Source organism: Microplitis mediator, chromosome 3 (assembly GCF_029852145.1).
Source record: "Microplitis mediator isolate UGA2020A chromosome 3, iyMicMedi2.1, whole genome shotgun sequence".
NCBI classification, from domain to species: Eukaryota; Metazoa; Arthropoda; class Insecta; order Hymenoptera; family Braconidae; genus Microplitis; species Microplitis mediator.
Genome location: NC_079971.1, coordinates 1,105,735 through 1,121,957, shown reverse-complemented (window position 1 = coordinate 1,121,957; position 16,223 = coordinate 1,105,735). Strand labels below are relative to the sequence as shown.

General features: G+C 34.4%; 1 protein-coding gene across 3 annotated transcripts in view; it reads right to left on the bottom strand.

Moving 5' to 3' along the window:
- LOC130664589 (telomerase-binding protein EST1A-like) overlaps positions 1 to 16,223 on the bottom strand; it is a 57,058-nt gene that overhangs the window by 29,556 nt on the left and 11,279 nt on the right. For all 3 annotated transcript variants that reach the window (XM_057464568.1, XM_057464569.1, XM_057464570.1), the window contains one exon: positions 12,169 to 12,314. In XM_057464568.1, coding sequence (XP_057320551.1) covers positions 12,169 to 12,314 — 146 coding nt within the window. The remainder of the gene's footprint in view (positions 1 to 12,168; positions 12,315 to 16,223) is intronic.

The following is a 16,223-nucleotide window of genomic DNA, read 5'->3' as shown; positions in this document are numbered from 1 at the left end:
AAAAAAAATTCTCCGGTGTTAAAATAACGCCGCCACCGGTGTAAATATTCTGTACCGGTGTTAAAAAAAATTCTCCGGTGTTAAAATAACACCGCTGCCGGTGTAAATATTCTAGACCGGTGTGAAAAAAAATTCTCTGGTGTTAAAATAACACTGGTGCTGGTGTAAATATTCTAGACCGGTGTTAAAATAACGCCGCCGCCGGTGTAAATATTCTGTACCGGTGTTAAAAAAAATTCTCTTTTTTAAAACCGGTACTACTTTTAAAAATTCCGCTTTTACACCGGTTACCCTGATTTAACACCGGTGTATTACTCCTCCTACACCGGTGTAATTTTATTTTAACACCGGGCGTAGTTAAAATGAGTCCATTTTTAACACCGCTCTTTTTACAGTGTAGATATCGATGACAACAAATAATATACTGATGAGATAAAATAATAAAAAATAATCAAACTATTCTCGGCTAGATAAATTACAACTTGTTCTGTAAGCTCGTTTCTTATTGACCGAAAAATAATAATAATAACAAAAAATGAAGGAGGATAATGAGCAGAAGAAGTGGTAAAGGTAGCAAAGAGAGATGACCACAAGTACAAGTCGTACTTCAAAAACATACATGGGAATAAAACGTATGGTGCAAGTCGTTATGGGCTAAAACTTATTTCTGTAACGTAACCATACATTTATAGTACTAAGTATATGTTTAAATAATAATAATAAAAATGACTAATTTAACTAACAGTCATTACGGGGGGATTTCTTCAGCATACTGGTCATTAAGCATCCTCACATACAGGTTTTCTGGTTATTACTCAACTTTACCAGCTTCCGAGAATGATAAAATAATTGAATTTGTTTTTTTAAAAAAGTTAAAGAACCACCAGAAGAAATCTATATCGGCGATGTTACCGTTTGACGGGATATTAAAGAATCAAACAGTGAGCCGGGCAATTTTCTGATGTGTAATGCTTAAAAGAACGACCTTGGTACGTCAGTTCCAAGAGACGTCGAATCGATTAGCGTCGAATAAAACAACCAGTAGGTTCCTTCTCTCCTAGAATTATGTATGTAGGAAGATACCACCGGCTGCAGGCTTCTGCTGGAGAAATGAACAAGAATAAGAAGATAAAAGAGGATCAAGATGATGGAGAAGAACAAGAAGACGAAGTAGAAGTTGTATAAGAATAACAATAAAAATAAGAAAAAGAAGAAGATCCTCATGATGATGATGATGATGATGATGATGATGATGATGATGAAGAACAAGTATTTTCACTGCGGCTGTTCATTCACCCGACCTTCACAAGGTCACAGGCTTCCGAAATAAAAAACAACTCAAACAACTTGACGGCGCAGAAAAAAGTCGGCGGCAAGGGGGGAGGAAACTGCGAGTACTGTACTACAGGAAGGGGTCTAATCAACGCCTGGCGTCATGCTCCAGGGAACACGCTCTGCAGGAAGACGGTAAGCAAACTCACAAATAGAAGAGGAGCCTCGCAAGGACAAACAACTTAAAAACTTAAAAATATACGTTTAAGAATTCCAGTTTCTTATGATAAATTTATAAAATATATACGGGAGGGTGGGGCAGAGCGGCCCCCCTAAGCCAAGCATTACTTTTTGTGGCTTTCAACCATAAGATCACTTTACTTTTGTCCTATTTCGAACAAATTTATGGACATTTTGCCAAAATTCTGAAAAAAAAAATTTTTTTGTGGGGCAGAGCGGCCCCTCCAAAAAATGATAAAAAATTTTTTTTTTTCGTTTTTTTTTTTTTAAATTGTTTTTATCATTAAGAATGTATTTCTTTCTCTTGACAACTATTTTTGGTTTTATATTACTCGAAAAAAATTTTTTAAGGTGTAATAAATCGTTCACTCTCGATTACCTTAATTACTAATTGTTATTTAATAAAAAAAAAAAAAAACAATTCTGTACTTTTACTTTATTTCAAAAATTTATCAACTAAAAAAAAAAATTTTATTTTTATAAATTTTTAGTGACCAAATTTGCCTCTTACGTAGAGAAACGGCCGAAAAATATGAAAAAATAATTTTTTCGGAAGTTTCGGCTGGTCCATTTTGCCCCAGGTGTTATGCGTGGGCTAGAAATGTGGAATTATAATAATTTTTTTTTAATTTGACGATAAAAATATGAAAAAATCACTTTTTCAAAATTTTGGGCTTGTTCATTTTGCCCCAAATGTCGTGCGTAGGGGTAAAAATGCGCAAACATCGGATTTATAGTAATTAGTCAAAAAAAAAATTTTTTTTTATCAAAATTTCAGGGGGGCCGCTCTGCCCCACCCTCCCCTAAACAAATTATTGAACATCGGAAAATTATATAAATAGTCGAGTCCTTGGGCTGCGGATTACGTGGAGTTGAGTTTAATCGAAGAAATGCGTTCTTCGACCCCTCTAGTTGTAACACTTAATTCTCCCTCTCGTTCTCTCATTTGCTTGAGTATTTTATTCATCTCCTTAACTTCTTCGTCTTCTTATTCTTCTTCTTCTTCCTCTGTTTCTATTTCTTATTTTCCTATAGGTGATTGCGCGCATGCAGCAGAGGGAACGTGTGTCGCCCGTGCGTGTCGTGTGTGTCGTGCGTACAGTTAAAAATAACACTTTGCAAGATATTTATAGCTATCACCCGCGGATGGAGGCAACGAACTGCTACGAGTAGTGTGTAGTTGTATCAGTTATTATGCTTGTGTTTAAAATTCTCTAGCTTGCACATATATATGATCATTCGCCGGTGAGTACGAGTGAAGAGTGAAGAGTGAATAAAAGAGCGAAAGCACTATGCTCACCTCAAGGGGTACCGAGATTTTAAAAATACGATAAGAGCCAACTGGAAGAGCGAAGGAGGGTTTCGATGCACAACTAGAGCATGAGAGCGAGATAAATGACGGGAATACCCTGGGTACAAGCAAGCCCACATTCTGAGAGCTCGAGATACTGCCAAGAGTATATTGCCCGAGCTGATCGTTTGTTTGTTAAAGTTACTTCCGCTTGAGATTAAGATCATAACTTTCAGATCTGCCTTTTAATGCCAAAGGAAGCAAATAATAAAGTTTTTAAGTCTAAATTATCGACGGAGAAACAAACAAACGTAAAATAAAAAATCTAAATGAAGAAATGGGGTATGATTACTGTTAAGTGCCACAGGAAGAACGCAATTTACTGTCAAAAAAATATACATTTGATATTGAATATTGAATTTAATGGAAATATATATTATGTAAATAAACTCGATTAACTAATTGGCGGTATTGAGTCACGGATGAAAGTATTATGGAGATTTGATTGGAGGTTTTATAATATTTTCTCAGATAGCAGAATATAATAAGGAGCGAGAGTAATGTCGGCTGATGGCGGACACGGGAATGGGAAAAGGATTTTGTATTATATATTAGATAGACGAGAGTAAGAGGAATAAAAAATTAGCGGAGAGAGGAAGGAACAAGTGGGTGCATTGCGCTCGAAGCGAAATGGCCTTGACGTAGGCTCTACTGGCGAGGGCAAGGACGACCGCCGAAGCGTATTTTTATTATTTACTTTTTTTTATTCACTTTTAGCATCACTTGTTGGTCTCTTCTCGCCACCCTATATCGCGCAATCGCAACCGCACCTACGACTACTGACTTTACGGCCATTACTTGCTCGCTAATTTTTTTATTGCACTTCATTCCAATCTTCTATCTCAAATCTAATCTATTTATTATATATATACCACAATATATAGTGTGCGGTTATTCAATTCGTCCGGGTAGTCCCGAGTCAAAAAACAAATTCTAGTTTAGTCCTCGAAAGCCTCAATTCCTTTGATGTTTTTGCCGCCCAAAAAGTAACTGTACTTAGGACTCAAAATCCTCAATGAGAACTATGAGGTCTAAATGCGAATAATTTATCGATTTAAAATTATAACTAAAAGCTCAAAATCTTCAACGAATGAAGTTATAGTTTGGACTTTTAAAAATTTTGTATAGAAAAAGGGACAGGGTCAAAAATAAAACTTGATTTAGACTTGGTTTACCAAGTCGAAATTTGGAGCCGTTTTTCACAAGACAAACTCGACTTTTTTTACGGAGGTATTTGAAATATATCAAGTTTTCGCCTTGGTTTAGACTTAACTGGCTTACTTAGTCACGATTTAAGACGAAAAAGTTGAAATCAAGTCTTATTGTAGACTTATTCGACTTAAATTATAAGTCGAAAAAGTCAGAACTAAGGTGAAATAATTGCACACCTCAAGCGCGAAAGCGCAGGTGTGCTTTATGGACGGTTTTTTTTATTCGACTATTTTACTCACATAAAAATCTTTCTACACTATTTATATTCCACCAAGATAGGTAAAATTGTATTCTAGCATATAGAGAATTTATCCAGGAACAATTTGAACCCAATATTAAGTCGATTTATTATTTTATTCGTTTAAAATAAATTAGTTTAACTCAAGAAACCAGTGCTGTCAATTGTTACGTATGAAACTTCGTAAACACGATAACTCTCGATGGATACCGTTAATCGGCTTAACTTTGTTTTTATTGTCTTTGTATTTTTTATCACAAGAACCCTTATGAAAATTACTATCTGAATCCTTTTAGTTTAATTGTAACTAATTAACGACGTAAAACTGATTATTCGTGAAAAATTTAGCTGCTATTTTTTTACTGTTGTTATTATTTTTTCATTTTTCTCTCTATCAACTACTGGTGGCAGCACTAGCGTTTCAATATGTTTGAAAAAAAAAGCGACATCTAAGACAAAAGGCGGGATATTTAAAAAAAAATGTTAGTAAAAAAATATTAAACTGAAAATAAGATATAAAAATATCAAATTGATAATTTGTAACTTGAATAAAAGTTCATAATAAAAAAAATACATTAATATTATATAATAAAAGTAGTGATTAAAAATAAAATGAGCGATTGAGGTGTGCACTTTTGGATTTTCCAACATTTTTTTTATATATTAAGGCGAAAGTAAGGCGAATAAATGACTTTTTTTCGACTTGGTTTAGCAAGTCGAAAGTAATGTGAATGACTATCGTGCTCAAAGTAAAGACGAGTAAGTTGAAACTAAGATGAAAACAGTTCAAAAAGTTGAAAAAAATTTAATTTAAGTCGAAAAAGTCGAGATCTTATCAAAAATCGTCGGTAAATCGATAACTTCAAAAGAAAATAAGGCGAAGCGAGCCTGAATCAAGTTTTATTTTTGACCCGGGGAGAGAATACGTCGAATGAGACTTTTGAGGTTCAAATGCGGATAAAATTATTCCTTCATGTTTTGAGTATTTTGAGGCTCTAATCCAGGTTATGCTACTCCAGTTTAGTCCTCAAAGTGGTAAAATTGGTCGTAACTACTGCTTTGAGGACTAAATTCTAAATTGATGCTAAAAAACCTCATTGAGAACTTTGAGACTTAAATCCGAATTCGTTTTTCGACTCTGAGTGACAGGGGGACGGCCAGCAATAATTCAGGAAGCGAAAATAAATTCAAAAAAAAGTATAGAATGTACGCGGAATATTTACTTAACGCGAGGTTATAATTTGCACCGTAGCTACAACAAACAGCGAGCTCTGTTGAACGTTGAAAAATATTTTTTTCAAATGATTCACGCGTCACTAGATGGCTAGTTTGCGGACAAGGACATTATTTGTTTTTTGTTACTAACGCTGCCGAGAAACCGAGTAAACAGTTAATTTTTACTTTACGAATCGCTTTGTTGCGTTAACGGATTCTGCGTTTGCTACAAGTTGATGCTTTAAAATAGTTAGGGACAGCATAATGGGAATTCGTATCAAAAATAATGGAGAGAAACCTCATCTCGAATCACATTTCATCCGACCGAGAGTCATAAAAAGCTTTACCGTTTTGGTGATCCTCCATTTTTGAGTACTCGATGCATCTGTACGATAAATAATTCAGTATACGAGATAACTTTAAGAGGAAATAGAAAAGTTTTATTTATAAAATTTATTTTTTATAAAGTTCTTTTTGTATTTTTTGCTACCGATGTTCACCAGTCGGCTACAGAGTCGCTGGACCAGCTCTAAAGTTTCATGGTATATAGATGCGGTTATATGTAGGGCCATTAAATTACGCTGGTCTCTATCCTCGGATAGCATAGGGGCTGCCAACAGAGAAAAGCGATACCAGAGACCAGAGAAAACCAGAGATACCGGACGCGCATTTATATCGATGCATTAAAACCCGACATCGATTTTCTAAGCTACTGTTCAAGACAGCATTTTACATTATCATGCACCAAACAAGACACGCATCCAATAAAATTCGATACCGAATAGATTTAGCGGCAATAAAAAAGTCGTCGGGTAACAAAAGACATTTACAGCGTCGGCTGTAAATTTAAATGGACGAAAAATAACTTGGAACTAATGGTATCGGTGCATGTGTCTGTGAGTAAATATATATCTATATATATATATATGAAATTAACGTTAATTGGTAAGGAAACACCGGGAGTTTGCAAATACTTCCGGCACCAATTATCCGCGTAACCTCATACACCGTTATACCTGTGTACGATCAACGGAAACTAAACTCTGTGCATGGGATCATCGGTCCATGTTACCATAGAGCATGTAAATCTACCATGTGCACTTTCATAAAGGTCAACACATCACGAAAGCTTCTGAAGGCCCGGGCGTTTTTAAAACGAATCATTATAACCTGACTCTAATTATCGATTTCTCATCCGTTATTAAATAAAATTAACAATGATAGCTATAATTAGTGAGAAACAGTAATAGTATTAGTTGGTTTTATCGACAAACGTCAACCGGAGGGTCTAAATATAACTAAACTTGTGACAGTATTATTAATTTAATGAAACATTGACGGGCGTCTCGACTATCTCGGAAATAGTAAACGCTTCTATTGGAGATTGTAGAGCTATCGGTTAAATATATGACAGCACATCAACGTCACAGGTCAACGAACTTGTGTGTGTGGGTTTTCCCATAATCAAATATCCATATTAATTTTACGAATATGCTAGAATTGATGTTTCGCGCAAGCGCGCACATATGATTAGTATACATATATTTGTTTTAATATACATTGTGTATATTTTTATGCTGCCTTTAGCCAATCAGATGTTCGGAAAAGAGGCTTTTCCTACATTTCATGTAATTTTTGTCGTGGAATACTAGAGGAAAAAAATTTTTTCGGGCCTAGATCCTTTACAGGAACATAGCTCGAGGCATCTCGATGTCAAGTCGATGGACATCTCTTCTGGGTCTCGATCAATTAATTTTTTTTCATTCTGCCTACTGGGATTGTCATCCCACATTATTTTCGAGACTCTTTCAATGTAAAATAAAATAAAATACCGAAGAAAAAATTTTCCGAGTCCTAGATCCTTCATAGAAACATGTCCTGGACATCCGGATGTCAAGTCCACGGACATTTCTGTGAGTCTATCGATTAATTTGCTGTCCTTCTACCCACTGATTATCCCACATTATTTCCGAGGCTTTTCCAACGTAAAGTAACAGAAAACTAGAATCCATGTGTCACGCGCGCGCTTGCGCGTATCGCCTTTCATATTCAATTATTTTGATGTACATTGCGTAAATTGTCTGAATTTTTGAGCCGTCTTGAGCCTTAGCCAATCACGTAACAACCGTTTAGCTCCACATATTCCTCATGTCTTTCATATTATAGGTATTATTAAATTGATTGTTTTTAAACTACTCGTTTTATTTGTTTTTGTCCATAAAATATTTATAATTAATGACTTTTCTACGGATATAAAAGATAAATGTAAATAACTTAATAAATATGATGGCTATATAGTGTATATTATATCAAAGAACCGGTAAAGAAGTTGGCCTCGGCAATAATTTCCTTGCGATGAAGTGGTTAATTTTAAGTTTTAACCCGAGGGTTGCTGTATTTTAGCTAATTTATACCTTATACCTCATAACCGAGTATGTACCCGTAATATTTTAATGTCCATGTTATTTTTGGGCTCAGCAGGACACGGTACGTGTAATTGCTGCCACGGCGATCCATTACTTAAATATCTAAGCAATATATCCTTATATCCTCATATTCAGTTCCATCCTATTTAAAGATCTTGCATTTAAAAATTTAGCACACGCGGCATATCGAATTTGTGTGTTAACTTTTTTTATAATTAGGGGAGGGTGGGGCAGAGCGGCCCCCCTGAAATTTTGATCAAAAAAAAATTTTTTTTCTTTTCGACTAATTACTATAAATCCGATATGTTTGCGCATTTTTACCCCTACGCATGACATTTGGGGCAAAATTAACAAGCCCAAAATTTTGAAAAAGTGATTTTTTCATATTTTTATGGTCAAATTAAAAAAAATGATTATAATTCCACATTTCTAGCCCACGCGTAACACCTGGGGCAAAATGGACCAGCCGAAACTTCCGAAAAAATTATTTTTTCATATTTTTCGGCCGTTTCTTCATGTAAGAGGCAAATTTGGTCACTAAAAATTTATAAAAATAAAATTTTTTTTCTTAGTTGATAAATTTTTGAAATTAAGTAAAACTATAGAATTGTTTTTTTTTTTTTATTAAATAACAATTAGTAATTAAGGTAATCGAGAGTGAACGATTTATTACACCTTAAAAAATTTTTTTCGAGTAATATAAAACCAAAAATAGTTGTCAAGAGAAAGAAATACATTCTTAATGATAAAAACAATTTAAAAAAAAAAAACGAAAAAAAAAATTTTTTTATCATTTTTTGGAGGGGGGCCGCTCTGCCCCACAAAATTTTTTTTTTTTCAGAATTTTGGCAAAATGTCCATAAATTTGTTCGAAATAGGACAAAAGTAAAGTGATCTTATGGTTGAAAGCCACAAAAAGTAATAATTGGCTTAGGGGGGCCGCTCTGCCCCACCCTCCCCTAACTGTTTTTTCTTTATTTATTTTCCGCGGGCTTGATAGAAGGTCCTCCCATTCACAGTGAAATCACTTACGCTGTCATGCAGATGTGCGCTATCTGACAAGAAGGATCGACGGGAGAAGTAGAACAGAAAGTGGTCGAGTTACTTAAAAGCGCGTCTCAGTTATAATATTATGCCCGAGCTAATGTTCCTAATGTCTATAATCTCGGGATAATCTTTAGCGCTCACTCTTCTTATGGCGCCCACAAGTCAACAACTTCTTGACGACTAAACTGTAATAGTGAAACTAGATCCATTATTAGCCATCAGATCCATCAAATCCCGTGTCCCGAAAAAGTCCTCACTCGGACGTTGCCACAGGCAAAAAATAAAGGAAAATGTCTAGTGCAAATAATCATCGCGGATAATATCTACATACAAATAATTTATCGGCCATTGGTTCATTGATTTATTCGGCGCTTCCCTTTTTCATCGGTACTTTAGAGGATAAAGAATTTATAAAGACATTATAAAATGCCGTAAAAAGGTTGTAAAAATAATAATAATAAAAAAGGCGGGCGTATCTTAAGCGCTTGTACCGCTTAATCTTGAACGACAAATTTATCGAGTCTGGTTTCATACAAGTTACGTGTAATACACATTCGTGCAAGTTAATTGCCGAATTAATTCCGACATAAAAAATGGTTTAATACTGCCACATAATATCCACACATGCGCAGGATATAAATGCCGGGTGTAAGAATGTTGTGAATGAAAAAAGCATCAGCTTGCCAATGTTTTAATATTATACACAGAGATATAATATTATTATTAAGTGTATAATAAAACGTGGCGACTCCTTGCTGCGTCGTTATATGCCCACCGATGAAAACAAGTAAACGACCTTCTTGTTGAAGAAGACGGTGGCGCCGTTACAGCATATAACAACCAATCCGCGGGTATACGTGGGGTGGTTTAATGAATTACCTGAGACATCTTGCGATAGTCATTTCTGCGGTTATCTATCCACAGCGATCAGCTTCGTCTCTTCATCATCTCCTGGAGCCCAGCACCAGTACTACCACCAGAAGATGATTATGATGAAAAATAATAAGAAAGTAAAAAAATAGCCCCGGGACGTCTCTTCATATCAACCGACATATTTCTTACCCTCTTAATCATATAAATATATATATATAAATTTAACTATAACTTAAATCTGTTTAATGCCCGGCGTATTATTCCACAGCATTTTGTCCGATCCATAATTCATGGGCTCCTATTGCCCGGAATAATCATTACGTAACAATGGCCATTGAGTGTAACCGCGAAATTGAAATCGCTCAGGCACCGTTAGAACATTCCTATTATTATCGGCAATCGAATAGACATAACCATAAAATACCCGATAAAAGTAACAATAAAAGACTCGGGAGTCTAGGATTTAAATAGTTGATAGTCCCGTCGTTAACGGCGACGATATATTATAATTTAATTATGTTGAGACAAGTGATGGGTAAAATGGTGATTTATTAAATATATCCCGAGTAGTTACCTCTGCTGCAGACTCGTCCAACATATTAACAAGATTTTATCGAAAAGATTCACCAGTGGAATTACCGTCTCTCCTCGGTGCCAGAGCGTCGCGGCGCCACCATCTATTTTCTACTCTTTTTCTTCACTTTTGTAACCTTTTTTCCTCTCCCTTGTACATCGCAGTAATCCTTATCCTCGCACGGTCTTTTTCTATTCGTTTTGTTTAGTTATTTTGCTGGCTGACCAGAGCAGAAATCAGCGCACTATTAATTTGCTTAAACCACCGGTTAGCTATGGGAGAGAATGCAATCCAATGGAACTTACCAATGGTAATTGAAATTGTAAACACCATCCGGTAATCGGGCATTGAGTGTATGCAGATAATGCCACACCCAAGTTTGTTTACGATTTATTTATAATACTTCCTAACCCTTTTTCACTTGACCCCTCGTCCATAGATTGAGAAAAAAATTTTAAATAAACATTTGAAATGTATGGAATACGCATATTTGTGGTTTACCGTTTTCAATTCAGTCTCTGTGCCTGTATATATTTTTTAAGTTGCAATAACAATAATAATAATAATTATTTCATTGTATTGTTGTTCATATCCATCATTTATTAATAAAATACTAGGTTCACAGTTTTGTGGAAATATTTATATGATGTTTATTTAAATTTTCACAACGTTTCGTCCGTTTCCCGACTTCCTCAGGTGCTCAATTATTAAACATCAATTGTTAAAATCATGTCAAATGAATCAAGGCAGACTAACAACCTGAAGTTATTCCCATAATATTCAAAATTAATTTATTCATGTTTTAATTAGGGGAAGGGGGGGCAAAACGGGATACTTAACGAAAAATTTAGTTTTTAGGGACATAAATATCGTAAATTGGCTTCATTTTGATTCTATTTGAAATAAATATAACGAATTTTAGACTGCCATCAGAAAAAAAATTTTTATTTTCTGCGGGCAAAATGGGATACCCCCAAAAAAAAGTAAATTTTTTTTTTTTTTCAAGTGAATAAAATTGATGTAATAATGTCTTTCTAAATTGATGTAAGTAATAAAATTTACTCTCAACATATTTTTAAAGAAGTTTTTCCTTGTTATTTTTTTTCAAAATTTGAAATTGGCGCCAATATTATACTTTTCGCAAAAAATATAAAAATGTTTTTTTTTTAGCTTTTAATAGTGTAAAATGATACTAGATGTCATTTTTGACCATTTTCGAAAGTTTTTCGAGAAAAAAAAATTTTGACGAAATTTTGAGGGTATCCCATTTTGCCGGCCTATCCCGTTTTGCCCCCCCCCTTCCCCTAATAAATATTTAATTAATAAATAATAAAACCAATAACTAAAACTCTATCAATGTTACGATGCTCTGTCTAATAATAATAATAATAATAATAATAATAATAATAATAATAATAATAATAGAAATGGTAATTACGGTAAATGAAATTTATGTAAATAGTAATTGGGTTTTTTGTGTGAAATAATAAAAAAAATTGAGTAAAGTGATACCCGGAGGATAACGATTGTTGCTGTGAGATTATAAAAATTAAGTTACGAGCCAGTTGATTTACAAAGGACATTAAGAATGTAAAAAATGAGAACAAGGAGCCGAGAATGCTGGGGAATTTAAACCAAAAATAGCTGGCAACTGGTCAGAGAATGGACAAGTTATATAGAATAACAGTTACATAAGTGGTGTCTTAAAACGTTCACTCACCCTTCAGCTGTGTCGTCTCGATGGCAAACATGTTGAGAGCAAGAAGCTGTAGTAGTCTTGTGCCAGGAAGTGGAAGAGGCGAATGCTGCAATAGGGCTCGAAATTCGCGCAACATTTGCACACCGGCTTCTTGAAAAGTCTCCATCCTACAACAAAGCAAACAATTATTATTTTTTATGTTAGATCAAGACTCGAGGATAAGACTCGAGTTGAGAGTCAAGAGTCGAGAGTGAAATTAAACCTGAGGGAATGAGATAACTAATTAAAGTGAAATGCTAACAAGACACATTCGAAATGAGTGCAAATAAAATAGTTATAAGCGGCTCTTGATCCTCTTTCATTTGCTTAGACACTTGAGCTCATGAGAAACGTCTTGAGCTTAACAGTCTCGGCAAACGGGTTAGTGCCAGTGATACATTTTTAATTAAAACGCTTGAGGTTTTTTGGTTTTTTAGTCTGCTGATACTGAGGTTTTATATTTAAGCAAATTTGTTTGTAATCCAAGTATCTGTAAGAGGGATTTTGCGCTGAGAGTTTGATCTGCGAGATGGGTAATTCCCGTGGCAATTAGAATAACGGAAAACGGCAACTAATATCGCCGTACATATTACCAGGACGTACACATTATAAGCTGGTGTTGTATGTTGAGGTTTTGCTACTTAAGTAACCTCAGTTACCTCGCGCTTTTTCACCTTCTCGTGTTATAAGAGGCTCCATCGACTATTTACCTTCATCTTAACTTTTTATTATTCCTAGTCAGCTACTTAAGTCCACTATAATATATGGTATTGGTAATTTTAATTTCTTGCCATTGGATTGCAACCGACCGTCCAGTGCAGGAGAAAAAAAATAAAGTAGAATAATCTCATGGTTTTTTCCCATAAAGATACTTTTAATTTAATATAATAAAGCACATAAGAGTTGTAAAGATAATGAAAATAACAAGTATCATTTCTATAATCTGTTATCTGGTGATTTGCTGAGGTATCATGTGCAAAGAACCGAGGATGTAGTCACGTTGTTGAGTTGAGCGGAACGAATGATAAAGGAAGATGCGCCGCATAGCATAAGACAATCTGGGACCTTGGTCTCTATGGACTCCAGACTGTAGTCTATCTCTTCATGAGTCCGTCTCTCGCCTATTCTTCTTTCCTATTCAACTTGCGTCTCTCCATTCTATCCCCTGGCGGTGTATTCCCGTAAACACCAACAACAGCAACACACACGCCTCGGTTATCTTCCCACAGCCCCAACGGCCAACACGCCGTACAGTGGCAAATTTACGGGACGTAACGTCTTACTCTCCTGTGACCCCCTCTCCCTCTTCTTCCATCCACTCACTCATGTTTTAATCTTGTGAATTCGTGACGTAACCCTAAGGCTGCACCAACATCCTACTTAACTACTGATACATCACCAAGATGTCTTCCTTTTTTTTATTTTCTGTTCCTAAAAATCATAGCCTTACTTTTTACAGCCGAACAAAGTAGGCCTCACTTCAAGATGTTAAGCAAAGTCGTATCAGTTCACGGTCATAATATCCTTCCATTGTAATCCTCGACTCAGGGATGGGCAAAATAGGATTTAAGTAAAATTTGACTTGAAACCCAAATTAATTATTGGTACGTGTCTAAAAAATACTTATCCTCAGAAACAGAAAAAGTACTAAATAGTTTGTAACTTAGTATTTTTGACGATTTATCTATATTAAATACACTGTACTTGGTACTTAAAAGTTGTAGTAAGTACTAAAGACTATTGTACTTTTTACTTAAATTTGATATAAGTACTAAGCATAATTGTAATTAGAACTTATAATTGCCACAGTATCTATTAAAAAAAAAATTTTAATACTTATTCTATCACTAGCAGAACTTAACATACGACGATTGAGACTTAAAATTATTATTTTTGAATATACTATTGCACTCCTAAGATTTTAATAGTCAAATTTATTCATTAGATGATATTAATATATTATTGTCAAATTTATACCGTTTAGTTAAAATAAGTGCACGCGTACAGTTTATGTTTCAGCTTCAAGCAGTAATCTAATCAATCATTTTTATATACCCGTGCAAAAATGATTATATGAAATTTTGTAACATCATTTCTTTACGGGTTTTTAAAAAAAAAAAAAACTTTTTTCCATTGACATAAAATTTTTAGTAAAAAATTATTTTAGAGTTAAAAAGTTGAATCGTTTTAATTTATTATTGGCTTAACTTCTAAGTCAATCTAAAAAATACTCTCGGAGTTTTTAATTATTTTTTGTTAGAAATACCAATGATCTAGTACTTAAATGCAACTTTTAATCTCAGTACAAATGTACTTAGTACTTGAACCGTTCTATGAGTACAAAAGTATTCTTATTTAATTGAAAAATAAAATACTAAATACTATTGTATTTAGTACTAGAAAAAATTAAAAGTATCAAGTATAAATGTATTTGTAATTAGATAGTAAATAAAATACTAAGTACTTCGGTATGTCGTATTTAGTACTTGTTCGAAATACTAATTACTTGCATATTTTTACTCTACAAAAAAAAATGATTATATATCAAAGTATTTATTACTTAACTAGTACTTAAAATACAAACGTACTCAAGTATGCCCATCACTGTCCTCGACATAAAAATCTGAGACAAAAATATCGTTACAAATATTGACGATTTTTCAAATTTTTGCAGGGATCAAATTGGTAGAATTTTATTGGATCGGAAATTGTGACCGGCTGGCATCAGTATCACAGTATCGCAGATATCAGAGTATTTTGTAGAGGATTAGGATTAATGTCTAGTATCGATAAAAATATATGTACATTTATGTATATAGTTAGGTTAGGTCAGAAATTTTCTTGTTCTCGCGTGATTGGTTGGCCGATGTGTCCAAGTGCCGTTAGATCTACCTCGTAGGTATCATGGCTTAGGGACTTTTGATCGCCCGCCGAATGCTAGTCTAACTACGGTGGGAACGTCGCCGTCCATTGGTTGCAAGTGTAAACGTTCTTTAATGGAATCCACGCGGGCTCACTGGGACGCTATTAAATTCTTTTTCGACATTGTACCGAGCGCACTGTCCGACATCTTGTATTATATCCTTGTACGGTTTTCTTTAGCTAATTCTTATTTAACTTCTCCGTCTTCCACAAACTTTTAACCTTAACCGTGTATTTTTGTTATGCGCGGTAATTATTGTCCCTGACGATGTTGACATTAAGTACGTTCTTCCTCTGCCGCTGATTGCCTGTTATTTATTTATTTTTTTTATTTCATCCTCAGCCTTTTCCTTGCGTGTCATATAATCCCACGGACATTTACTGTCTACGATAAAACATTTTAATATTTCATATACGTACTCTTTACAATATATCAATCATATTTTTCGATTATATTCACATCCCGTTCGCTGTTTCCACTCTTACTCGTACTCTTTTTACACCTTTGTTATTTATGAATTTTACCCACCCTCGCGTTTTATAGAAACCCATAAAGTACTAAATTTATTAAAACACCGGCGTGCTTTTTCAGCGACAATATTGCCGACTCAATGATATCATTTATTGTTAAAATATTTAAAACGACTTCTTTCAATACCTAAAGCCTTGTTCGCTTTTAATATTTTTAAACTTCCTTACTTCCTTCTTTATGCTCCTCTTATCCTCGCATTTTTTTCGACCATAACTTATTGTCTTTAATGTACACAATGTATTCTATACCTCTTGTCAACGATAACTTTGTTTTTAAATTTCCTCCATATAAAAATACCCGAGCTTTTATCCCGGGATATTTAAATATAAATTGCGAACCCCCGCCTTAGAAAACTCTATTCATACATTTACTTTTCTACAAACAAAAAAAAATGCACACCGTGCTAGAAAAAATCTGCATTACCGACAATTAATACAATAGATTCATAAACGAGGTGTGCAAAATACTCTAACAGGAAACTTATTTTCTTATGATTTATGTAAAAAAAAAAAGTTATTGCATGACTGCATACTACTAAGAATAACCAGGACAAAATAACCGGTTAAAAATAAATAATTAAAAT